A 26,908-nucleotide genomic window follows, 5' to 3' on the forward strand; every position below is an offset into this window, starting at 1 on the left:
AGTTCAGTGAGAATAGCTTTAATACAAAAAGCTATGTACAATCATCTGTGAAGGGGTGACATATGCTCTAGTGTATTCCCTCCCTGCTCAAACCATCAGTCAGCAGAACTGTAACGCATTTTAAGTTCATGGTTTTCACAAAGCTAAAGCCAGTTCTGGCGTGGTACCTGTTCTGCAGAAAAAGTTTTTCTCAGCTAATGCTTTATATTACAGCAATAGGCATTTGACTTCTGCATTACTCTGGCATAAGTAATTCAAGTGCATTGACACTGACTTAAAGTTGTTACTGTTCACTGGGTGTTACACTGATGGTCAAACAAGCTACGTAACTAACTGTGCAAAACCTGCAAGGCCACTACACGTACATAAATACATCTAATAATTTAAGTGTCAGGAATGTCTTTCATTTGTTTACTCCCATTGCACCTTCTCCTTCCAAAGCATCAACCTTCTGCACTGAGGTCATCCCAGCTGTTTGTCGGTGGTTCAGTATTGCATTCCAGATTCTGCAGAGAAGACCACCCCTGTATGAAGAAGCATGGAGAACAGTTAGGGGAAGGTTCCCTCATCTTCATAACCTTAAACTGAGCACGAAGTAAAATCTAGAAATTCCCAGGGTCTCCCTGTTATGACTACATAGAAAACACTGTGCTTCTTCAAGGATATGGCTAAAACAACTTCTTCCAGGTTAGCCAGAGGTTAAGAAAATGACAATGAAAGGACTTGAATCAATGGGTAGGAAAAATTAGTTCTTTTTGCCTGTTCTCTATATGATTACATCCTCCTGAATGGTGCAGAAGTAACTCCCAACCTTGATAAATACCAAAACTTAGGTGGCTTGAAGCACCTGAGCTGTAGTTCTTCTGCTGTGTACCTGAGCTGTAGTTCTTCTGCTGTGTACCTGAGCTGTAGTTCTTCTGCTGTGTCAGTTAAAATGGGAAAAACTTGAACACAAAATCAGATGAAATTCACAGCCCTTGCCATTGAGCAATCTCTAAGCTATTTGAGTAACCTGAATGCTGAAGGTTTTTTTACAAAGTAATTAAGTTCTTAACAATGCACCAAGAGGGACATTCTTACCGCAGTTGAAGATAACGCAGATCATCTTTAGTGATATCATTAAGAACAGTGCTTAGGGTATAATCTTCTTCAGCAAACTAAAAGGCAAATTTGTTCCTAAATTAATAGTTGTCCTTTGAAACCAAACTGCTAATTATGCCTACCATGGCCTTATAAGAAGCAATTTTGTGTTAAATTTTTTTTACCCTTTTAATAGCATCCAAGTCTGCTCCTTGTTGTTTCAGCCACTTTGTGAGCTCAGGGTCTGCCTCCTCTCTAAAAGACGCTGCAGACCACTGGAAGTCTATCAGAAAACAAAAGTATGGGTTAATGCACCTCAAAACTAGGGCAAAAAATTATGGTTTTCAAACTACTGAAGCTTAAAATAGACGTAATTTTAAGTTACCCTGAGCTAAATCTAATAAGCAAACACAATCCAGTATATTTGTGTGCAGCAGTCAGGGTATGCAGTACCTCCTCATACCTTCGGGTTTGAGTTTTAATCGAAGTGAATGTAATTCTTGAGTTTTTTGCTCCAAACATTGTTGTAAGAGGGCCTGGTACTCTTTCTCCTTCTGAACAAGGTTTCCCAAAAGCCTGTTAACATGAGAGAGATCAAACACAACCATAGTAAGAATAAAACTAGCTGAAAGAAATATTTATCATTTTTAAAAACTACGGAAGGACAGAGATGTCACTTTCTTTAGTAACATATCTTGTGGCTCACAAATTTCATCTTGGTTGTCTGACCAAGCACCAACTTAGGGGTGATGCTTTCATCTTTGCAGAATTAAGTAAATAGCTTGCAAATTCTATTCCTGTTGTTTTGTAGCCTTTATACTTGCTGCCTTTATGCTTTCATTTACTGATGAACAATATTTACACTGAGATGTTCTATCAGGGACTTTCTGATCACAGATTTACATCATATCCGTAAGTAGAATGGGACCTTCAGCTGTTAACAACCCAAGAGAAACAGGACGGGGGCTCTGCTTGTGCTAATTCCTGAGCCAGGACAGAGCTGCTCTGGCCTTTCATTGCAGGAACAGCTTTAAGGTCACTGCCACTGGGTTAAGGTGGCATCCAAGAAGTCAAAGAAGTAAGAAGAAAACCAGCACAGTTGCACAAGCTTAATTACTTAGCAGTAGAAATCTGACATGACATTCTGCAATTGAAAAATTAATTACACAGAAACAAAAGTTGTACTGAAGGCCGTTAACCAGTGCTACCAGCACGTTCTGAATCCATCTGTGTTCCTAGAAAGTCTCTTTATCACAAGGCAATTGCAGGAGGTGAGCAGTATCTATGTTCTGTATGTACATCTCACTGTACAAAGCAACATCCCAGAGTTTTTCAAAGGGTACCTGAAAATAAATCCAGTCTTTACAGGGAGGTTACCTTAAGGTCTCTTGTTTAAGTCTGGCCAACTCCAGGCTAAGCTGCTGCTGAGCCTCATGTGACACCACAGAACTAAGGGTGCTGACTCCTGATGTGACGGCGGGATCCTCAGCCCCGTTCTGTTCAGCAGGCTGGAAACTGTCCTCTGCTTCATCGCAGTCCTTGTCCGCACCTTCAGTTTCTGATGCTGGCTCAAAGTGAGCTCGAAGCTCTGGTAAACAGTGAAGAATACAAATTTCTTTGCAGCAGTGTGTCTTCAGAGGTGTTAAACAGTTCAGTTTTATTACTGTGAGCGGGAGAGCTTCAGCTAAGGAAGCGGCCTGGGGCATGGTGTGCTTTATGGCAACACTGAGCAGGGGAGCAGCAAAGCCTGGGGCGAGCTGGACCAGACATTCTCTGGCATCAATTCTAAACTAAGTAGCACTGTGATAGCTCAGCTGTAGCATACCAGTAGAGGTAGGTAGCTGCAGATTAGGGAAAGGGAAGAGGGGAAAAGAAGGGAAAAGGGAAAAAGAAGGGAAAAGGGAAAAAGAAGGGAAAAGGGAAAAAGAAGGGAAAAGGGAAAAAGAAGGGAAGGGGAAAAAGGGAAAAGGGAAAAAGAAGGGGAAAGGGGAAAAAGAAGGGAAAAGAAGGGAAAACAGGAAAAAAGGGAAAGGGGAAAAGAAGGGAAAAGGGAAAAAGGGGAAGGGGAAAAGAAGGGAAAAGGGAAAAGGGAAAAAAGGGGAAGGGGAAAAGAAGGAAAAGGGAAAAAGAAGGGGAAAGGGAAAAAAGGGAAAGGGGAAAAGAAGGGAAAAGGGAAAAAGGGAAAAAGGGAAGGGGAAAAGAAGGGAAAAGGGAAGGGGAAAAGAAGGGAAAAGGGAAAAAGAAGGGGAAAGGGAAAAAGAAGGGGAAAGGGAAAAAGAAGGGGAAAGGGAAAAAGAAGGGGAAAGGGAAAAGAAGAGGAAGGGAAGAGGGGAAAAGAAGGGAAAAGGGAAAAAGAAGGGGAAAGGGAAAAACAAGGGAAAGGGGAAAAACAAGGGAAAAGGGAAAAAGAAGGGGAAAGAGAAAAAGAAGAAAGAAAGAAGGGGAAAGAAAGAAGGGGAAAGAAGGGAAAAGGGCTGTTTTCCCCTCATGCCCTGGGCCAAAGAGTTTATAAAGCCTTCCTCTTTTCCAGGTAGCATTTCTAACCCCAGTTCTCTCAGAACTTGTTGCAGGTGGCCACCCTTCCCATCAGAGAATAGCTGGCATTCATCTCCTACAAAGTCCTAAAAAATTTGGTTGATATAATGCAAAAGCAGCTTTGCACTGAAAGGGCTCACCATCAGTAAGTGCTCTCAGTGCACTCTCATACTGGAAAGAGTGCTCAGCACTTCAGAGAGTTACAGCGCCGCTTGCAGATTTCCAGCTTAGACTTACTCCCAGACAGTTCTTAGTCATTTATCCTCCTGCTTCTTGGTGGTGGTAGTGATTTTTCCGACTATCCGCTTATCCTACTTATCTATCTGTAGTCCAAAACCATACTCCTCCTCATATTAATGCACTCCCTGCATCTGTTCCACAGCTCAGTAATCATTTTTCAGAACGCATAACCAGTGCTGCCCACCTTGGATGTCATTAAAATGTTGTACAAACTCACTTTCTTTCTTACTGGGAAAGCTCCAGCTTAGCCTGAATTTAATTTGCCTTTTTTGTCATGGTTGGACCACACTGGCGGTGCAGAACTGCTGGTTCTCTCCTCATTATGCCTGTCTGTACTGCAAGTACAGCATTAATCCTCCAGATCAACTCTTCTTTCTGTACAACATCCTCACCCTGTGCCTTTGATGTAGGGGCACATGTGATGCAGCTAATGGCACGCTGACAGATCAAACATCTAAACCACTCCATTTGCCAGAACTCTTTGAAATGCCTTTTTTAAAAAATAAAAAATAAATTTAAAAAAAAAAAAGAGTAAAAATTATTTTCAGCTGCTTTGATTTACCTGGAATAAGAATAGTGACTGCAGCTTGGACTGCACGGCGAATTATGTTATCCATTGCAAACATCCAGTGGGGCCTTATTAAGTGATTTCTTAATACCTTATTCACCTGTAAATAAATAAGCAAGTTAAAGTAACAGCAAACAATATTCAGTTACACCTTTGGAAACACAATCTTGTTTTTCAATAGTCAGATGAAATTTCATAAAGCAACAACTGCGTGAGTCACTTAAACCCCTCCCACTTTTGGAAGTCTAATCAACAGATTTGGCAGTTTTATGGCAGAGCTTTCAAACCATACCTGGAGTGTGATTCAAGCCCCTCGATAGTACAAGGAGGAAGAGGAATAAAGAAGAGGGGAGGTCGTAAAACCCTGAGATGAGCTCTGTCCAGGAAGAATTCCTCTCCTCCTGTGCTAGCAAGGAACTCACCGCATCCTGAAATCCAAACAGGACCAGATGAATCTGATTAATGGAAGTGCTATCAAAGTCCAAATCCATTTTCAACTTGGATATAGTAGAAGCCATCACTCTCTGCTCTGGAGAGCGTATGAAGTCCCTTAAAATCCCAATAATTTGCTTGATGTGAGCCACTGAAAGTTGCAGTTCTTCAGAGCTCTGGAGAAAAAAAAAAGAATGCCTAACAAAGCCCAGGGTCATTAAACTTCTAATTAATAGCCTAAGTATTTGTAGGGTTGCAATTAACAGCATTGCTTATGTTTATTTCACAGCGATCTACTGATATCACAGAACTTTTGTTTCTGCAAAGCCTTTTGTTTCTACCCTTTGCTAACTAAAATTTTTTAATAATAATTCCTATTTTCCAAAAAATAAATTAAATTTACTGCTACTGTGTCTGTCACAAAAGGAAGAGGTTCCAGATAACATCTCCATGTTTCTGCAAGGTACTGCAGAGGGCAGCTCTCTTCCACAAAATGAGCAGAGTCAGTAAGAGACTGATCTTTTTTATCTGCTGTCCCTTCAATAAGCTGAACCTGGACTTAGATCAGATTATGTGGACACTTTGTTGCCTTAGGAAAAAAATGTCTGTTTATGCATTTATTATAAGTCAGAAAAAGGTCCAAGATTGCACAGTGACAGCACTCAAGTGTTCATTCTGTGATTTGCAGTCCATAACCCCTACAGTTAAAGTTATCCAAATGCCTGAAAAGAACAACAACCTGAATAATTAAATGGTAAAAGGAGAAGTATTACAAAAATTATGGAAAAGAGATGATCACAGCAGCGCTGCAAAAACAGCTGGAGACTGAGGTAGGACTTGCTGTTACTAAATAATCCTTCTTTATCCTGGAAAATATTTAGAGCCCTAGTTATTTCTGACTAAGATCTCACATATGAATTCTAGTCCTCCGCAAGGCTATAACCTATTTTGCAGTTTAAGCTCAGAGCAGAAATTTACCCCAATTTCTTTCCGAGCCTGAGTTTGTGAGGCTTTCTCCTGGGCCTGTCAAGCTCTGCAGGAGCCCGCAGGGTGTGGAATGAGCCGATCTGCACCGTTAAAGCAGTTTGCAGGGGAAGTGAGACCTGGAGGAGCACCAAAGCCCTCTGCTGCATGGAGGTGGCTGCTCACGCTAGGCTCAGCTGGAGCTGCCCCAGGAGCCACGGCACCTTGGCACCAAGACCAATGGCTGGCCAGGGACACCACGGTCAGCAGGCTGCCCTTGATGTAAATGCAACCCAGGTGAGAAACCATAGCTTTGAGAAGAACAGATAATATCAGTGGCACCTTTGAAGCACATATTGAGAAGGAGAAGCTGAACAATCAACTCTGTAACTGGTGTATGGCATCGCTTGGCCACGGGTTAACTAAAAAATGTTTTTTTCTTGCTCCTCTTTACAGTCAGTAAACCTTTCCACTCAACCCTTCCCTCTACAGAAATCTACCCTAGCTTTTTTAAGATTCAGATACTGTGTTCTTGGCACCTAGTTTACACATGCTTTGAATTAAAAATTATTAAATCAGTTCTCTATCCTTAATGCAAATCATACCTATTACTACCTGGTGTTGCATTTCCATGTCCTTAAAATCCAAAACAAAACACAACACCAAAACCACCCAACCCACCAACCTCGACGCCCCAGTCCCCTATCAAATGCTCCAAATCTTCCCTCTCAGAAAAGTCAGGAGCCCAGCAGCAGGCAAAGATAGTGCTTGCTATCCATTCAGACGACAGTAAATAGCTCACCCAGTTACAGGTCTCGGAGATTAAAGATACTCAGATGAAATAACCCAAGCACCTTCGTTTACTAATTTTCAGAAAAGGAATACTACAACCTGGCTTGTCATTTGCCTTTTGACATGGAAAAAAGGAGAGCTGAAGTGAAATTACCTGTGCAATACAGTCCTGCAAATTGGACGCCACTGCATTCTGTTCTTCCTTAAGGATTTTATATAGGATTGCTCGGCGTTCACTGTCCTTCCGCAGCAGAAACAGACCAGAATCCTTATCTTCAAGGGAAGGAGAGGTGCCCCTGTCCTCCGAGGTCGAGCAGTCGTCAGGTACACTGCATCAGCAACCAGGCCACACGCACAAGAGAGAGCTCAGTATTAGCAACACAGCAGTACTGTCCGAAGTGAGTAAGGATACTTCAGATGCTAAAAAGTGAGTTAAACTACAACAACAGATTGATCAGACTGTTAAACACTAATTCTGAGACAGAAAACGGCTCACATCCTCAGCTGGCATAAACCCCACTGAAATTGAAAGCACAAGGCTGATTTCATCCTGCTAAGAAGCTGACATTAATGCCACCCAGCACTGGATCAGTTTGGGGGAGGAAAGCTGAAAACCCTGGACTGAGATAATAAATTCATTTTCTTCTGGCCCCATACTGCAATATTCTCATTTGAAAGTATCACCTTGTGCTCTCTAAGCAGCAGAACTGCCTTCTGATCCCCCTTTCCTACACTTTTTTCACAAGTACATGGAACGGTCAACTCTTCTGCTAACTCTCGAATCCACTCAGTCAATAAGGCTACTGATATTTAACTCACTTTTGTGGGGGGTGATATATAAATATGTTGAAACCTGAAGGAGAAAGAATCATTGTTCATTAAATAAATACAGAAAATATTTAAATTAACCAGTAACTTGCCTATGCAACTCACTGTTTAACACACCTGCTTATCTAGTTATGTAAATTAAACCCACATAATCCCATCATGGGTGTCAAGCGACAAGCAAATGCTTTACCTTAGCAAATGGGAAATGGGATGCTTTGTCTGAATCTCTGCAATAGATCTCTTTGGCTTTTCAAAAAACATGTCATGCTGTACATCAGAGTCTGGCGAAACAGAGCCATGTTCACTGCTGCTACTGCCAGCCTGTTCTCCGTGGACGGGCAGTGGGAGGGATGTAGTACGATTATAATCTATAAAAAGACATTGTAAAACATGTAACAGAACTAGGCAGAAAAGGACTATGTGCTTGAAACAGCTGTGATCAACTTCAGTGATACCAAGACTTCACTTTGAAACACAGGTGAGGAACAAGTAACCTTGTTGATAGAAAGCAGCGATACAAACTCAAAATCATTACATGCACAACCAATAAAAGGTGTGAATGGTAGCTAATGAACCCAAAGGCAGCAAAGCAGCTACTCATATGAAATGCCATTTTGTACCCTCTCTTGCACACACACACATACATGTATACACACACACTTGCTCTTGGTGGTGGTCTCACGAAGTGGTACAACTGGATTATAAAGATATTTAAAGAGCCTGAATCAAACCAATAAGTTACCATCAGCTGCTCCACCACAGCCATAACTCTAGGCAGAGAGCACTCTGCTACTTGCTCTCCTCACCTCTTTATGACTATGTTATGGACATATATTTGCTCCCGCTACAACATCTGAGGTATCTGCCTTGCTCACATGTCCCCTTGCCCTCATTAAGGACTCTCTCTCAGCACTAGCCTGAAAGAAATCTCCAGTCCCTTTCCAATTCACCTTCAAAGCAAGACGAAATAAAAAAAATAACAGGTATCAAAAGCTTGCTATAATTATGATTGCCAGTTTGCAACTGTGCGATAGGGAAGGCAAGGAAGTTCTGTCAAAACACTTATGTGCACATATCTATGAAGCTAAAGTACTACAAAAGATTTTGATGCTTGTCACTTCAAATCGTGTGGAGGAGGGTGAGGGAGAGACTGAGAAGTTAAAAGTTGCTCAGAGAGCTCTGACTTACTCCATGGTACATGACTGGTGTTCAGATGGCTGAAGCTGAACAGTCAAAGAAATGAAACAATATATGTCACCGTGTGAGAACCAGTTCAAGGCATCTCAGCAGTACAGAAAATTGAAAGTTGCTGTCCCAAGAGTAAGGGCTGAGATATGCTCTGGGCTGCTTTTATTATTGGAAAGAGAAAAGTAATAGAGACAGGATGGAAAAATAGAGACAAAGCTGGAAATTGGCAGTGAGTGAGATGGTAGAGGGAGGAGACAGAGTACACTGCTCTAGCTGAGATTGTGGCAACTGCTGGGCCAGGACCTGCCTTACGTCCCCAAACTCCCCTTGGAGATGGCTGCAGCAGCCAGCACAACCTTCCCCTGCTCCAGCACAGCAAAACACACACTTGGCTGCAGCCACTTTGCCTTTCCCTCCTCTCACTCAATAAACAGCTTTCATAGCACTTGCCTGCTCTGTTCCTGCCCATGGCCAGCACTGAGTTTGCTTCTTGTTGCAGCTCGGTGCATAACCCTGCAGATCCTCAACCCATCTGAGGTTCCATAACCTCATCAGTGAGCAGGAGAGGAAAGGAGGAAGGCAGGAGGAGCCAGGGGGTGCAGGAGACAGCTGCATCTCCCCTGGTATTTCACAAAGAGCCTGTTGCTCCCAGGGCAGCTAGCAAGGCAAGCTCCATACTTTCTGATGCCACGTGATTTTTCCAGGAAAAGGTCCTCAAGCAAGGGCTGAGAAGGGCACAGGGGAACAGTACTGCAGTGGGGCAGAATGCTACAGACTGACAATACCTCGGCTGAGCAGTGCAAGCTGTCTTGTTACCCCAGTGTCACTGCAAGGACTGCAATTCTCAATGCCCATGAGGTCAAAGATGATGCCCATTTCCTTGCTGGAACCAGATCAGCTAGATGTTATAAATTCTTTGCTAAGGGAAAATTCTTTCCCTTACAACTCCATTACTTCCAATGTTCCTTGCTGAGGGGGGGTAGGGGGAAGCTTAAAAGGAAAACAATTCAATTTGCATTGGGAGCGTATGCACGTGTGTGTGCAGGCAGGGGAAAGAAGCAGGCTTTGCCCGTTTTTTAATTGACAGTTCCTTCAAACACTGATGACTTATGTGGCAGGTTTATATTAAGGTTTATTATCTTATCACCGAGAATGGGCTGATATATTTGGGGGGGGGGGAACACAGCAGACAGATAAAACAACCCACTGCACAGCTACATCAGCACTTACGTGCCATTTCATCAAGTTACATAACAAGTTTGAAAAATGCTGAACCATTTAGACCTGAACACTTAACAGACACATTTTCAGGTGCCAGCTGCCTACTCTATAAACCTCAGATTTCAGAAGTGTACATAATTGTGAATCTAAAATGTAGAACTGCTTTGGAGAATCTTCACCAAATGTTATTTTTCTAATTTTAACTTACTATTACTGAGGCATTTATTTCTGGGGAGAGGAAAAATGGGTTTGGGAGGTTTCAGCAAGCAAAACACAAAATAAGCAAGGCACCATATTTTGTGAGAATTGTTGAATTTAAATATGTCTAATTACAAACCACAGTCACTTTCAACAGTTGGGTTCCCGCTGCCTTCCTGGCATAAGAAATGTCCTTTGTAGAAGAGAGTGCTTAATGATTCCAATCTTTTATATAACACTTACTAATTATGTTGACTTGGATTTGGTTAATAATCTGTTACCTGTAGGCTTGAATGCAATTCTGTTTTTCTTGCCCTTGTTTACTTGTTTTAGGAAGGACTCTCTGAGCAAATCAGCTGCTGTAACACGTTTAGTAGGATCAGGTTCAAAACAGAGCAAAATAAAGGCCCTTGTTTCAGCAGACAGTGATTCTGGTATTTCAGGATGAATCTTAAACATCCCAACCTGCAAATAAAACACAAATGCAAATAATTTTTACTGCAAGGAGATCACCAGCCAAAGTTTTCTTATACTAAGATCTTCCCCATTCTCACTGACTCTCATGGAAAAGGAGTGATCCAGGTACCCACACAAAGCGGTGAAGTGACAACAAGGTTCTAATCCTGTTTTACTTCATTGCAAACATAGCGCGGATATACACATGGTATTACACAAATGTCAAGGCATTGGTGTATCCAACCATCTATCTTCAGGCAATCTCGGGAGCTGGACATTATCCACACTTATCCACAAGTGCTTCAAATGCAGCTTCTCCAACCAGCCACAAATCCCTTCAGCTATTGCATATGCTTTCCATCACCCCTGGCCAGTACTGTCTCTCTCAATCGCTGACTCCTCCAGCACATTTGCACCCAAGAACAGGAATAACTTCCTCCTCTAGCACTGACTGACTGGGGCCTGCACCTGTTCTGCTCCTGCTGCTGACAATTCTCCTTGTACAAATGCTCACAATGACCTTGCCAGACCTTGTCACCACTCCTGGCACTCAGGCCTAGCCTTTCACGGTTATCTAACTGAAAATCACATGAAGTCCAAAGATCTAACAAGACCCCCACTCTTTCTTTAAGTAATGAAAAATGTGCTTCTATAGTTTGCTCCCTAGTGACTTTTCCAGCTCCTTCACTGCCTTCTTATTCTCTAGGAACAGTCTGGCATAAATGTTTTGAAGCAAGAGTTATGCAACATGCATATGGTACATATCTGGCAAGATTATAGGTTGTAGTCTCAGCATTTTACATAAACCAGGCTCTAGAGAACAAGCAGAAAGATAGTGACCACAAGGGAGATAGTAGGCCAGTGGTTAAACAAGTGCCAGCTGCTTGCTGAAATGAAAAGTTGTTTAAATAATCTCATTATAAAGCTGTATTAACACACTGTGGCATGATTAGTCACAATAGTATTTCAGCTTCAATGTAAGGTGAAGCAAAATATGCTGACCGCTTCTGTTTCTGTTCAAATGACAAAGAATATAAAATGCTAATAATGCATTAAGCCCTTCCAAACCATGGCTCGAAGCACATTCAAACTTAGTATTGCCTGCATGTAACATGCTAACCTCTGCAATTAAACTGATGTTTTTAATAGAGAAATTGAATAAGTAAGTAAATGAATAACGTGTCCTGCTGACAGGATACAACATCTATACATTTACCTTGTTTGATGGAACATCTGTAATCTGTTTTGTAAATTCCCATGCATACATTAGACCATGCTTTATAAATGGGATATGCAGTTTCACCACTTCAAAATGTCAGCCCGGCAAGATTTTTGCTTTGGAGCAGTGAGAAGACAGCCACCTGCTCGCTGTGCTCTGACAGCTGCTGTTGACGTGCCCATCCCTTTGGTTGGCCTACTCCTCCCTGTGTGCTCTGGCGACAGGCTCACACGGCCAGCTTCAGCTGGGGCAGTGTCACAAGCTGATAGCACTCTGTTGCCAGGTTATCACCTTACGCACTAAGACAAACCCAGAAGAGTCCAAACCAGGACCAGGAAATGTGAATGTATGCCTATGATCTTACTTTTAGCTCTGTGGTTCAAGGAGAATAAGTTTCGTCACAAAGAAACATTAGTTTACTTTATGTCCGTTCAATGTCATTTGTTTGCACTCTTTTCCTGCACATGCATGTGCTCGGAGGTGAAATACTAGATAATTACATTCAGCAAGGAATTTCCAGTTCTGTTTCCTCTAGTGTCCTTTATTCTACTTCGTTCATCTCTTTGGTCATTTGCAATCTCTATACTGACTGCACAGTCAGACTCAGACCTCCACTCTCCTCACTTGCCCTATGCATGACAGCATGAAACGTGGAGGTGGGGAACCTCAGAAGTTCAATATATCAAGTTTTCCAGGCCTGTTTCACATGCCTGCCTAATTGCCTGCTTCATTCCTGGCTTCAAACCTAGCTTCCAGTCAGCTTATATTTATTACACAGCAAAAAGAAGCCACAGTTTGCAATTTATGGTGCCCACAAAGAAGTAGTTCCAAGCAGGTGCCAGCAGTGCCAAGAAACAGAAACCAAAAACCAAATGCTTGACTGTAGCACGTTAACACAGTCTGCAACAACAATGCTAAAACCCCTGCCACATCCTTGATGAAACAAGAGCAAGAAAACTATTTTTAAAAATGCCAATTCGGAGACTTCAGAATACAGCTCTGTGGCCTGGAGAAGCATATGGGCAGGCAACAAGGACGTGCATAATCCTGCCAGAGCTCACCCTGTGTGAGCCTGTGCAGAGCTCATCGAGCATCCAGAACTGAACCAGGCACTCCCTGACAGTTCAATAAACTGTGTTGAAAAATAAGACATGTAGCTCACTGAACAGTTCAACTACATGCCAGATACACAAGATGAAAAGGCATCTGCCAACAGAACCACATTTGACATTTACAGCGATGTGGAAAAATGTCTCTTTCTACGGCTCCCTCAGGAAAGCTTTAGTGAACCAAACCATGTTCGCCCAGGCAGTTTCTTTTGCAGTAGTGTCACAAATCAACAGCACCAAAGCGGCATACTATACTGCTGAAACAACTACATCAAAACCCATAACCATTCCTTTCCTTGCCTTTTAGCTGTGGTGCATGGGACAACTCACAGACCTAGCATGACACATGATGTTCCATGCCATGATGAACTGCAGCACAGCTTACTATATTTATTGATAAAGTTCTGATTTTGCTACATATTATGTTCCATAATAATTATTCGAATGCCCACACAGTGACTTTCAACAACATACACAAAAAATTTAACAACATTGATAATTTGAAGTAGTTTGCTGGGTTACGGATATGGTATTTCCCTGAAGCACAAGGTGTTTTGCAAGTCACTGGAAGAACCAAAAGTTTTCAGTCTGCACATCTGACACGTTATCATATCATACCTCTTACTCTAGTGTTGATTTTAGAAGTAGAACAAGTACTTTTTTCCCCAAATACATTTATCAGAACTATCAGAATCATTCTCTTCCCAACTGTTAATTTATGCGTTTGAAAACAAATACACTAAGAGAAATAAAGTATTAGAGGCAACAGTTTATCAAGGGAGTAGCTTTGATCCAAAGGACTTAGGATGTAAAATACAGAGATCTTGTACTCCTCCAGTACACACCAGAAATCCTGGGAAGTTAGGACCCTGCCTTCTTCTACCATTGCTTCCATAAAGTTGCAGGGACTAAGCCTTTGAAAGGCAAGGCAAATATATCCTCTGGGAAGGAGGCTTATAAAAAAAGGCTTAAAGAAGCAGAAATAGCTTGGTTGTCATAATTGGAAAGACTGTTTGCCAAGAAGAAAAACATAAACCAAGAGCAGGAGATGACAGAACAGTATAGAGAATATTAGTTTTCATAAGTCTTTAGCCCTTTTTCAGGTTGTTGCTCTCAGTCATGACCTATTTCTAGTATAAAAACAGATTATTACACCCTAAAGGACAAAGGGCAGACTGTAGCTTTCTCCAAAACAACTGACACAACAAAAGGTTACTACCAACTGAATTAAAAAAAAGAAGTATTTGAAAATTCATAAACTTTATAGCAAAACAAAAGCTGTACTTACTTTAAACATTGCTGCTTGAGGCTCCCCTAGTTCATGAAATGGAGGTTTGCCTGTTGCCATTTCAATAATGGTACAACCTAGTGACCAGATGTCAGCTGGTGCACCATATCCTCGTGGTCCTTTATCAATGATTTCTGGAGCCATGTACTGCAAGGTTCCTAGTCAGGACGAAATGAATAGTCAAGTGTTATAGCCTTCATTCTTGTGAAAGATAATTATCACACCACTAAGCAGCCCAAAAATTGTCAATTGCAACCTGCATAGCCAAACCACTTGATTTCCAATATCAGCACTGAAAACTAGACAGAAACTGATATTTTAACATTTTTCTATAAACTCTTTTTTCCCTTTTTCTAGTTACGAGACTTCAAACTGCTGAAAGGCTATTAACCACATAATCCAAATGCCTTCTCAGAACGTAAAGCTCTATCATGCAATTTTTGCAGACTGAATTGTAAAGATTACACATGTAGAAGGCGACGAAAAACTGCAAAGTGACAGAGTCTTTATGTGACTATTTTTCATACGTTTACCCCTATAATCAAAACATAAATGACAGGGAATTTCAAAAAGTTAGCTTGAAAAGCTATTTTTGTAAATATAACTATTATAGATAAATATTTTTTAAAATCTTATGTTTTACATAAAACCAGTCAAGAGTGTAATCAAATTAAATCAATTCCATGACGAAGAAAAAATCAAGGAAACTCATCATAAACTGCAATTCAAGAAAGTCTTCTGGATTTGCTTGGGATTTCTGACATCCAAAGTTCACAGGAAAAAAAAATTAAAGAAATAAATCTGTTGAAACTTGTAAAGCTATACATGTTGGCAAAATAAGACCCTGCCTAATTTTGTAGTTGACTGTTAACAGGTGAACTTGAATGTCTCTAAAGTTTGCCCACAGACAACCTTACTGTAATACCAGTTAAAGTGCTGATAGACAGAAAGAAAAGTAAAAATGAAATAAACGATGGTCAATTTGGAATCGTTGATAGTCAACTATATATTAACACAGCTAACAAGGGCCTTTACAGGAAAACAGTTCACACCAGCAACAGAAACCTATGGATGTTCTGAGTGTTTCAAACAGTCCTTTCTCCACATGAATTCCAACTAGCTCTGTTACAATGTCTTTAAATTAAATTATTTTTCGTTTTGAATGAATGCAATAAAATTACATTATGGTAAAGCTGTGAACTATTAAGTAAAGGACATCTGGTGAAAATAAAAGACGTTGGAGATCACTATGTTCATTTAATATGACTGCTGTAGACCAAAAGTTCAAGCTACAGGTTTGCCCTCAGGCTGTGTGTCTTGAATGGAGGGATATGACATTTAGAACACTTGAAGCCTGATTCTTCAGTCATATGGTTGTATTACACAATGTCTAAAATCTGCAGAGTTTATGTACTGAGTTAAGGCACAAAACAAATTGTAAGAAAGGTTTTTAAGACCCTTTGGGCTACTACCTGCTTACTATATTTTAAATCCAAAATGAGAATTTAAGTGAAATATTTATTCTCATGGCAAATCACATCTCTGAGACACAAAAGGGGCAGCAAACACGGAAGAGAACAAAGAAGGGCATGAGGGAAGATTTACCTCCTTTTATTAGACTATGATTTTTTTCAGATACTATCTCTCCATATATCATCTCTAATAACAAACAGTTGCTAAAAATCCATTAATGAGTATGTAGAACACAGACAAAGACAGATTTTTCCTCTACTATCTGTTCCAGCCATAAGAGCAAATCACCATAATAGTGACTTTCTGGGCCAAAATTACATTTTGGACTACCACTTTTAAGAGCTGCAGAACAGTCTTATTCCATAATTTCATCTTTCACCTTACTGAATTGCTTTATATACTTAAAAGTTCCACAATATTCTGTAGAAATGAGAAGCACACTTGGTAGTGCATGTCTTTTCCACAGAATGTAACTACATTGAATCAGTCTAACAAAATACTTCTTTCCAGATAACGTAAGAGACCTGTACACATCTGAGAATTATTCATCCAGTTGCATAAGCAAGGTGATTAATGAAAAAATTGTCAAGTAACTTGTTTGGGAAAAACAGTGCTGCTCCTTAAAGGAAAGCTTCAGACTCCAGCATCTAAACAGCTCTGTTCAAGCACAGTCATTTATATACCTATCTCTTAGCATCTATAAACTGAAGAGATTGCTTCTAGTAGCTCTTCATTTTAAAAAAAAGAATCAAATGCTGCATTTATCATTCCAAAGTGGGCAAATGATATTTTCTTTTTCTTCTCCTTAAGGGAATCTTAACTTAACTCAATTCGTTTCTAACAAAAATCTTCAGAGCTTTGCAGCAAAGAGATTTGTTTCAAATGCCTGTACCGGATGAGATGTTGAACCTGTGAGATAATGACACAGACATCAAATGCTGTGTCAAATCATGATGTAGTATAGGTCCAGTTTCCAATTCACAGGCTTTGCTAACAATGAGTAAAAATAGCCTAGAAATGTAAGTTATTTCAGAACATTAATAATTTTATGTTCATGGCTTCCTTTGTCAGAAAGCTCATCACCAGAAAGGTAATGAGAAGCCTTGATGATCACTTAAACAGAGACCATTGTCTTTCTGGCTTCCACACATGACTGATGTGTCTGTGTAACATTTACTTAAACTGCAGGCCAGTATGAGGTTTGTGATTTGTGATAACAGACTATGCATACGGCCATATGACAAGTGAAAACATCATATTACCTATATCTACTCAGAAAAGAAATGGCTAATTATATGAACTTATATTAATTTTTCAACATGGAGTTTCCGCTACTATTCAGCAAATTTTGTTTCCCCTGAATACTGTGAGCTTTTACTACCTTCTTGTATATGAAAGCTTTTCCGTAACATCCAAGCCTAGCATTGTCATGCAAACTATTTTTTTACTGCTGATCATACCAAGTTAGCCAATTGATTGGGTTTTATAATTAAAGCCTAAAAACTGAAAGTATTTATAAGTTTGTGTTTGGTTTTCTGCACTTTTAGACAAATTCCAAGAAATCCAAATTATTAATATCGAGATTATTAAATGAAAAAGTCTTTGCATTCAAGTGATGTAATTGCAACAGATTAGTTGCCACTTAATGAAAAACATAGAAGAAAATACTCCATCACCCTTAAGAAGTTTAAAAAAAAAAAAAGTAAAATGGAAGAAAATTTCATTAAAAAAAAGATAGCTAACCTCTGTTTATGGTGATCACACTGCCATTCATTGTTCCCTGAAATCAGAGACCTAATCATGTTTTCATCAGAAATTCAAAGAGCCTTTTGGCTCTAACTCTAAATTTATCATCGAAACTCTTATAAACTCTGCTAAATTAGTCTTACCTGTGAATGTTTCAGTGCATGGATTGATTCCTGCCAGCCGTTTGGAAGCACCAAAGTCAGATATCTTTACCACACCACTATAAGTGTTGACCAAAACATTATCCCCCTGTGGTTTGGATAAGAGAGAGCATGAAGGGCCAGGGAGGGAAGACAGATGAGTACAGATTCCAAATCCCAATCTCAGTACTCATTCAAGTTTGTGGTTAACTTTGTAATATATCTTTCTACAAAGGAATTTTCCTGGAGCACCAGGAAGAAGGGGCTGTTTTATTCTTTCTTTTTCTTTTAAGCTTCCATGAAATCCTATTGAAAATTCTACTTCAGGTTAGAGTAAAACTGTCTGAAATAAATAACATTAAAAGCAAATCACACCAGATACACTAAAGGAAAATCTACCTTTATATCTCTGTGTACAATCTGGTTCTCATGGAGATACTTAAGGCCTTCCAGAATCTGCTTGGTGTAAAATTTAATTGTAGGTTCTTTCACTGGGCCCCACTTAGATCTTAGGAGCGCTGAGAGGCTGCCTATAAATTAAGAAGAAAGCGTATCAAGACAGCAAAATACTGAAATTAACATGACATTTAAGCCTGTGTCAAACCTTTGCTCAATATCCTAATACAAGAGAAATGCAGTACCTATATTTAAGCCAAACCCCTCCTAGATCCCTCAAAACAAATCATTTACTGCTGCTCTTGACTGGTTATTTCTTTCCTTCCAGCTCAGCTTTCACCTCCATGGCAGAAATAAATTTTATGACAGAGCTGGATGCATCTCTCTCACTTCAGTCTAATAACTGTTGAGACTGTGACTATCAACCATTCAGCTTTTAATGAAACAAAGACCAAAGCTAACACTGTACGATGTTAAACACTATACTTCATGAACTACAAGCATGGGCAAAGAGAAGCTGATTTACTCAAGGTGGGGAGGAAAGAAGAAAAAAGGAAAGTCTTCTTCTTGCAAATATGGGATTAACTTGCAGAAATATTCAGACACAAAGGAAAGAAAGCTCCTGAAAGAATGCAAGTAATGGATGTTCAGAGTAGGAGACAGGTTATCCACTCCTCCCCTATTTGTAATAAATCTAATATGTTTTTAAATATCACAAATATATTAATCATTTAAACAAGTTTATTTCAACAATATTTAAACAAGTGCAGGAAAACAAGTGGAAGTGTTGGCATAAACTCATCACACCTACATGCATCATACATGTCTCAGTTTTTAGGTGAGAAGGTCATGGGAATTTAAAAATTAAAAAACTTCCCTATGTTGAATTCCCCAGATGTATTTAATTACACTTTGAATGTTTGTATCTGGACTCTTCGTAGAAAACATTAACGTTTTCTTCTGCTTTTCTTATTTCTGTTTTTATTTTGCAAATTATATTCATATAAGAATTTAACACTCATTCTGATACATCCTTGATACTGAAGAATAGAAAAGGAGACATGGAAACACAATATAATCTAGAGAGGACAGAGAGAGGTTTATATCTTTAAATGGAGAGAAAGCTAGAGAAGCAAAACTGGAAATTATGAGCAAGGGAAGCATATAACTTTTATCACTAATCTACCTAGGAAACAGCAGTGTTTGGTATATAGCAATTACAAATAATACTTAATTTTCTATTCAGTGTTACTGCTTAGCAGAAACAGCTCTAGTCACCACTCAGATGCTCAGACGTTAAATGCACTGTACAGCTCTAACTCCACTATTTTATAACACAAGAATATTTAACACCAATGATTTTAATTACTTTTTTTCTAGGCTTATAATTATCACAGAAAGGGGAGGTGGTACTGGGACCAGTGCACTTCAAATTTATTCTTTATATGAGAAGAATGTCGCCTGCAATTAATACCTCAACAGAAAAGCCCTATACAGTGCACGAACATATTAAGTGCACATTACTGGCTTTCACTACATTTAATGTCCCAACTGGTTTTGATTCCTTTGAGAGTTACAGACATAAATCAGAATGACACAAACCTCCTGGCACCTGCTCCATAAAAATCTTAATGTATCCATCTTCTGAAATAGATCCAAGATACTGGACAATGTTTCGATGCTTTAAATATTTATGCAGTGCTATCTCTTCATGAAGTGGTTGAGAATATCTGTTAAAAAAAAGTATCAACATGTATCTCATCATGAAGGAAAAGGTTAAATGATAGTTTGCAAACAGAATGGATTAGGGATACTGATCCAAATGTCAGCAAACAACTTGTCCAAAACACAGTGTGACTGGCTGTCTATTCAGAAAAAGTAGAGAGGTAAACCCCAAGAGAATCTTCAAGGAGAAACACACCCTCAAATAAATTTATACGTACCTTTCTTCTGTATCACTATATAGTACTGCTTTTGCCTCTAAAACTCCTCTTATGCTTTTCCCACTTCCCAAAACCAACACAAATGAGGTAGAACTGCAACTTAAACCCCTAAATACATCTTATTTTAGAATTTATGTTATATGTATGGATTATCAAACTGTATTATTTATGATATACCTAATATCATGTCCAAAAAATAAAAACTCCTTTTCTTAAAAGGATATTGTTAAATATTAGGACAAAATAAAAATTAATATTTAGTATGCTGGGATTTTTAAAACTAACCACATGCTAAGAGTAGCAAAAATTTTCAACAAATCACTGCAGTTTCATTACCAATGTATATATAGCAATAAATTAGCTCTTACCTGCTGTCTCTCTCAGGTATTTCTTTGATGGCTATTCGGACCTGATTGCTAAGGTCTCTTCCAGCATAAACTACTCCGTAAGTACCTTTCCCTAGAACTACCCTGTCACCATTCTCATCATAATCATATTCATACTGCAAGCAGAAAAGATAAACAAAAAGCATAGAAATTGTTTGACATTTAAGATTAGAGAAAGCTTTAACAGAAGTTAGGTACTATACTGTTGGTACAATACAAAGTATTTACTGCAGTACAGCTGCGATACAACAGGTGACCCACCAGCCTGGTGCATTATACAACTTGTAAAATTTCCACATTACTTGCTTCACGAAAGTATCTTCCCCAACCACCTCTGAAATGCACTCACCCAAATGTGGAACACAGTATTAAACCAAATTTAATGAAACACTGCTGTCAAAAGAACACATTCAGGTATCATCTCTAAGAATTGCCATCAGAGCCCTCAGAATACATAAATAAGAGTATGGAACATAACCTATAATTTTGAAACCAATGGTTTAATAAATAGGTAAAAGTGACAGTCTCATTACAGCACGAAGACACTGTTTTAAGACCCTAAACTCTCATTTGAGCCTAGCCATGACAAAATTAATTTCTGATATATTCCCCTCATTATGAGCTTTTCCAAAAGGCAAAAAAAAAAATAATAAAAAATGTTAACCTTCTCCAAGGACAATTAAATATATGAAATGGTTGTTTCCACTGCTGCTGAAATATGCTGGGTCATGTTGTCAGCTGAATAAGTCACTGCTAGTTCATTGACTACACTAATCCACATCATGCCAAGGTCTTGTCCCTTATAATGATCTTATCACAGCGCTCTCCTACTATAAAGGTGAGTTGAAACCCTTATTGACAAATGATGCTTAATGAAAGTACATCCCAGACACCAAATAAAACCAGATTTCTTATGGATGTTAGGTTAAGCAGCACACCCCTGATTCAAATCAGGGAACTAAAAAAGCACTTTTTGCAAAGAGTTAAGAAAGGAATTGTACAGTTTCATAGCCTCAGATATTACCAGGAGAACACAGACCTCCCCTTGCATCTTCCCAAATCTAAGAGGATGTCCCATATGGGAGATCTGCAGGGTATTCACTGTGGTTTCATACAGATTCTGTTTAAAGGAAAAACTTTTTACAAGGTCCATAACTATTGACATTTCTGTCAATTACCACTTCTTCTGCTTCATCCAGTAAGACTCTCATACAGAATGCAGCCTGGAGGTCTATTTCTTCGAAGTGCCTTCCCAGTTCCTATTGCAGCTCTGACATTGCAGTGTCCACGTGTCACTGAATTCCCCACTCTTCACCGCAGCAAAGACAGCAAGTTTCATGCTGTTGTATGGAAGGTGCTAAAGAAAAACCATCTGTCGTTTATCCTAACAGCATATCCTGCTCAGTGGAACTAAACTTGAGTTAGCACAGCTTTATAATATAGCTTCATTTTCCGTGTTTCAGCACTTCACGGTTCATAACATAATCTCATTATACGATAGGCATAACTGACCCAAAACGCCATATGTAAAACTTGTCAGGTTCTTTGATAAGAGCATATCCAGCTTTCACAGCTATCATATGACAGAAAACTGTGCAGAAAAAAGACAGCAGTCACATTGCAGAACTCAAGATTGACAGCAACCCTGTCTGCAACAGACTGGTCCTATGCCAACTCTATAATTACTGCAGAGAAACTTGTTTTCTCTAGTCTGAGTCCTTTGATACATGAAAATCATCTGGATTTATAGTTCAATGCTAGTTAGTGTACAGCTTAATAGACTTGTATATACTTGATGCCATTTTACACTTCTCTCCTCTTGTCCCAACAGCTACAAAGATTTAATAAATCACTGCTGCTTGCCAGAAGTCTGATTATGCAATCTGCTGGATGTGGATTCAACCATTCTATGAGTAAACAAGTGTTCATAGCTGCCCTTCTGTATGAACCTGGTAGGGCAGAGCCTAATCTCTAGGATATCCAATTTGGGGTACAGCAGATACTCTTAAAGTAACAGGAACTTCTTCAATGTCAATATCCAGAAGAAAATACCCTAAGATAGAAAGGACTGCCAAACTCTCTCTCCTTCCAAATCCTAGTCAGCTGTAGAACTAAACTGTAGTTGTTTTCAAATACTACTGCAATCCAAAACGCACAACTCCTTGAGCCAACATCCTCATAAGAATTCTGACAGAAATCATATTTTCTTCCTCCAAACCGTACTCAAGGTTATTTCTTCCTCTTCTTTAAAAATAAACAGCTCTTTTAGTATCAGTAAGAACTTCTGCTTTCTCTGTGCTTGTCAAGCCCATCAAGACCATAAAAAATGGCATTTTCCCTGTTGTCTCTTCTGAAATGTAAGATTTCATGCTGCAGAAAGACATTGGGTGTCTTTCCCCACTCATAAGCTGAAGAAATTTATCTCACCCTTCTGTATCTTGACTTCTGTTTTAATGTCCTGATTTAAGACAGTAAATACAAGGTGATAATTGTGAAGACTTCAAGATATGTAAAATGATACAGCATAAAGATTTAAAATTATTTTCTATAGTCATTTCTCTCCCTATGTCACTGATTCGTGCAGAATTGTTTCTTGCTGTGCATTCTCAAGTGATTCTTCCAGTTCAGTTTTTAAAAGACTCAAGCCACAGTGAGCTCACGTCCTTTGAGAGACTATTTTACAGTCGAATAGACTATGTTGCTTGGAGATTGTCCTGCTATTAGCTAAGTACATACATATGCAATGTAAAATTCACACCTATCGATAATACCCTGTCTTTGCCAAGGCAGAGCCTTGATTCTAGCCCAAGATCACAGATGTATGTATTAAGCTGGGCTTAATATACGTGCACATCTTGTCCTTTTCACTTGAAGAGAAAAATTCTGGAGCTACTATGCACAAACATCAGTGCAAGAACTCATATTCTCTACCATATGCAATTACATCCAACAGTACAGTAGAGGGTCATCTACTCTCCTAATCCTCTTCTGAAGTCTCAGGTACTACAAAAGATTCATTATCATAAAGAGTTGCTCAGAGTTGTAAGTATAAGAGAATTGCTGGAATAAGACACGGTCAGAAAGATACCCAGCTCAAACAAACCACATTAGGGTTTTTACAATCATTAATCTGACTGTCTGAATTTGCTTGATCACAAATATAAGTTACAACCTACTTTTTACGGTGGCTTCTCAGAATTCAAAACAAACAATCAGAAGCACAAGATATGTACTTAGTGCTATAAATCTGGACATTTGCTATGAGGCAGCATGTCCGTTTATTATAAAGACATGACTTCACATGACTAATCTGAGCCCACATAAAATGTGAACTCTTTCCAAGTCTGGGGTGTTTTCCCCCTCTGTACTGATCACAAAGAAAGCCTACAGCTACTAGGTTCCTAACACAGATGTTTCAGTGAAAAGTCAAAAGCACAGTGGATTAATCTGATCCTAATTACCTGCAAATCTCTGTGACAGAAAAAGCCTGTCAAATGAAATTACCTAGAGTAGTAATAGCATCAGACACCAGCTAGAAAAGCAGAAGTCCATTTGCTAAATGGCTTTTTCCTAGAATTTATTTAATATCTTATCTTTGTTATCCATTTAAGCCAGATGATATCAGATGATTCTCACCTACAGATGGTTTGCAACATAAATACAAGTTCAGTACCACCCTTCATTAGGGATTTATGCAGTTTACAGTAGTAACAAGCTCACTTCATTAAAAATGTGTTCTTTCAAATAAATACAACTCTTGTGTAGAAATAGTTTTGTAAGAGTGGAAATTTCATATACAATTAAGGAGTTTAAATGTTATTTACTATCCTTCTAGCATATGATACGAAAGTGCACAGAAGACTGAGAACAAGTTCTGGGATCTGTTACCCTTGACACACCTCCAATGTGTCTCCATCAATTTCTCCTTCTAGTTCCAAAGTACTGCCAACTGCATCAGACAAAATTTCTTTCACCAATCCACAGAACCTAAAAAAGCAACAAATAGCACAAGATCAAATTAAAACATCCATTTGGAAGGAGATGAAATAGCTTCTTTGCAAAGTAGTCTTTGCTTTCAAGCTAATAAACTGAGTAGCATGTTCATATGTTTCTTTCATTATTTATGTTTCCATATTTATTCTACTATGAATACGGAAGAACAAACACAAACTGAAAAGCCTAATTATTTATAAAATTATTTTATTCACTGTAGCAGAATCCAATACTTGCTTTTTACTGTAATTGCATAATGAAATCTTGGTTGATCAAACTAAAATATTTTTGCTGCACATTTTAATGGAAAGTGCTTAGTATGGCCTCATAGTTACAAATGTAATTAGAGAAAAAGTAGAGATATTAAAAAATTAGGTATTGCTTTTCAATGGTTCAATTCTGTAGTGCTAAATTTGCAACATCTTATTGGGTGGTTCTCCTTCTGTGCAGTGATGAGAATTTAAATGTCTCTATGGACTTTGGTTGCAAGTGTGATTACTCAGTATTTCAGAAAAACAGATTTTGTGGTTTCTAGTTGGGCATCCTGAAATTCAAGCATATAAAAGAAGAACAGAACGTTGACTAATTTTATCTAGCTCTCTGGGATGGAGATCCTTAAGTACAAGACCATCTTTTCCTGTAGTCCCCTGCCTGAGCCAATCACTTTTTTCCCAAATTCCACAGCAAATGGCTAACAACTACTAAAATCTACTATAAAACATTCACCTCTCTTTCACTGACTAACAGGGACACATCTCTGGATTGGACACCTGTTGTACACTGAATAAGGCATAAAAAAATGTGACTACGTTTCATAACACAAACTGAGAGGCAACATTAATTTTGGCGTTTCCTATCTTTTAAACACTGCACTCTGCACAGCTAATTTTTTTTTACTTTTTTCTATGTAATACATAAATAATAATTATCGCAAGAAAAATAAATATACTACCCAACCCCAAATATTTAGTGTATTAACGAATCACTTCTACTTAATTCAGAAGGTTTATATACCAAATACCAGATCCCAGGAATAATTTGGTCTGTAAAAATTTAGGCCTGAAATTCAGTTAATATGCTTACTGTTTAGAGACAAGACATCATCAGGAAATATTTGAATATAGGTACAGATGATAACAGATATCTGTGACACAATATAAGCCAGAAATTTCTATTATATCTAGTTGCTCTTACTTAAGTAAAACTGAACAAGCACATAAGGGAATGAAAGCCAATATAGTACCTTACATGGCAGTGCCAAGACACACAAAAAAAAGAAGATAATGGTTTTAAATTAGAATAAGCTACTTAAGCCTTTTCTCAGACCTAGTGACTTGAACACAAACTGATCAGAACTAGTCAACAAGTGTAACAGGGCATTGCTCTCATCACTTTAATTATCATTGAGTTTAGCTCGTTGCTTCTTCATCAAGAAAAAAGAAGTGAAAGAATAAATAATTTCTCAAACAAAAATGTCAGCTTTCAATCTCTACTAAATCAATTATACTCAGGACATAGATCTCACATGCAATACCCACACAAACTGAACTCACCTACTGCATTGGTTTTCTGTAGAAAAGTAGATTTGAAAATCATCAGAGTTGTCATGGACATAAAGAAAACAACATCTTTCATCAAACTTGGAAATGCTGTAAAATTCACATTAAGAAAAGATTATTTTGAATACAACTATCAGAAGAAACAGAGCAAGGAGGAGTTACTTTTTTTTAATTACGAACACTTAGCAAACATCTTTTCCACAGTTAATTACTGCAGAGAGGCAGCATACAATTATATATATATATATTATCACAGAATCATAGAATGGTGTGGGTTGGAAGGGATCTTTAAAGGTCAACTAGTCCAACCTCCCTGCAGTGAGCAGGGACATCTTCAACTCGATCAGGTTGCTCAGAGCTTCATCTAACTTTATCTTGAATGTTTCCAGGAATGGGGCTTCTACCACTACTCCGGGCAACCGCTCCCAGTACTTTAGCACCCTCACTGTAGAAAATTTCTTCATTATATCTAGCCTGAATCTACCCCCTTTTACTTTAAAACCGTTACCCCTTGTCCTATCACAACAGGCCCTGCTAAAAATTTTGTCCCCATTATTTTTATAAGCCCCCCCTATAAGAACAACTCCAACTCTCTAAGCTTTTCCTCACATTAGATGTGTTCCATCCCTCTGATCACTGTCGTGGCCCTCCTCCGGACCCTCTTCAACCAGTCCATGTCTTTCCTGTGCTGAGGGCTCTGGAGCCGGACACAGCACTCCAGGTAGTGTCTCAGCAGAGTTAAGCAGGGGAGCACCCCCCTCGACCTGCTGGCCACACTTCTTTTAATGCAGCCCAGGATATGGTTGGCCTTCTGGGCTGTAAGCGCACATTGCCAGTTCACATCTAGCTTTTCATCTACCAGTACCCCTAAGATCTTCTCAGCAGAGATGCTCTCAATCTCTTTATCCCCTAGCCTGTATTGATACTGAGGGTTGCCCTGACCCAGATGCAGGACCTTACACTTGGCCTTGTTGAACCTCATGAGGTTCACATGGGCCCACTTCTCAAGCTTGTCCAGGGCCCTTTGGATGTCATCCTATCTGTTACGTGTGTCAACCATACCACTCAGCTTGGTGTTATATGAAGACTTGCTGAGAGTGCGCTCAATCCCACTGTCTATGTAATTGATGAAGATATTAAACAGCACTGGAATTA

At 39.1% G+C, this 26,908-nt stretch overlaps 1 protein-coding gene across 4 annotated transcripts in view; it reads right to left on the minus strand.

Annotated features, from left to right (window-relative positions):
- Positions 1 to 14: 14 nt before the first annotated feature.
- The window catches only part of MAP3K15 (mitogen-activated protein kinase kinase kinase 15), an 82,948-nt gene continuing 56,054 nt past the window's right edge, over positions 15 to 26,908 (minus strand). For all 4 annotated transcript variants that reach the window (XM_054056102.1, XM_054056110.1, XM_054056111.1 and 1 more), the window contains 17 exons: positions 25,748 to 25,843; positions 24,101 to 24,188; positions 20,184 to 20,317; positions 19,475 to 19,602; positions 17,876 to 18,006; positions 17,480 to 17,585; positions 14,118 to 14,275; positions 10,327 to 10,510; positions 7,629 to 7,806; positions 6,765 to 6,939; positions 4,846 to 5,031; positions 4,418 to 4,523; positions 2,458 to 2,668; positions 1,544 to 1,656; positions 1,266 to 1,363; positions 1,081 to 1,157; positions 15 to 524 (listed from right to left, as the gene is read on the minus strand). In XM_054056102.1, the coding sequence (XP_053912077.1) occupies positions 404 to 524; positions 1,081 to 1,157; positions 1,266 to 1,363; positions 1,544 to 1,656; positions 2,458 to 2,668; positions 4,418 to 4,523; positions 4,846 to 5,031; positions 6,765 to 6,939; positions 7,629 to 7,806; positions 10,327 to 10,510; positions 14,118 to 14,275; positions 17,480 to 17,585; positions 17,876 to 18,006; positions 19,475 to 19,602; positions 20,184 to 20,317; positions 24,101 to 24,188; positions 25,748 to 25,843 (2,290 nt within the window). In that variant the 3' untranslated portion in view covers positions 15 to 403. The remainder of the gene's footprint in view (positions 525 to 1,080; positions 1,158 to 1,265; positions 1,364 to 1,543; positions 1,657 to 2,457; positions 2,669 to 4,417; positions 4,524 to 4,845; positions 5,032 to 6,764; positions 6,940 to 7,628; positions 7,807 to 10,326; positions 10,511 to 14,117; positions 14,276 to 17,479; positions 17,586 to 17,875; positions 18,007 to 19,474; positions 19,603 to 20,183; positions 20,318 to 24,100; positions 24,189 to 25,747; positions 25,844 to 26,908) is intronic.

Source organism: Cuculus canorus, chromosome 1, assembly GCF_017976375.1.
Source record: "Cuculus canorus isolate bCucCan1 chromosome 1, bCucCan1.pri, whole genome shotgun sequence".
Taxonomy (NCBI): domain Eukaryota; kingdom Metazoa; phylum Chordata; class Aves; order Cuculiformes; family Cuculidae; genus Cuculus; species Cuculus canorus.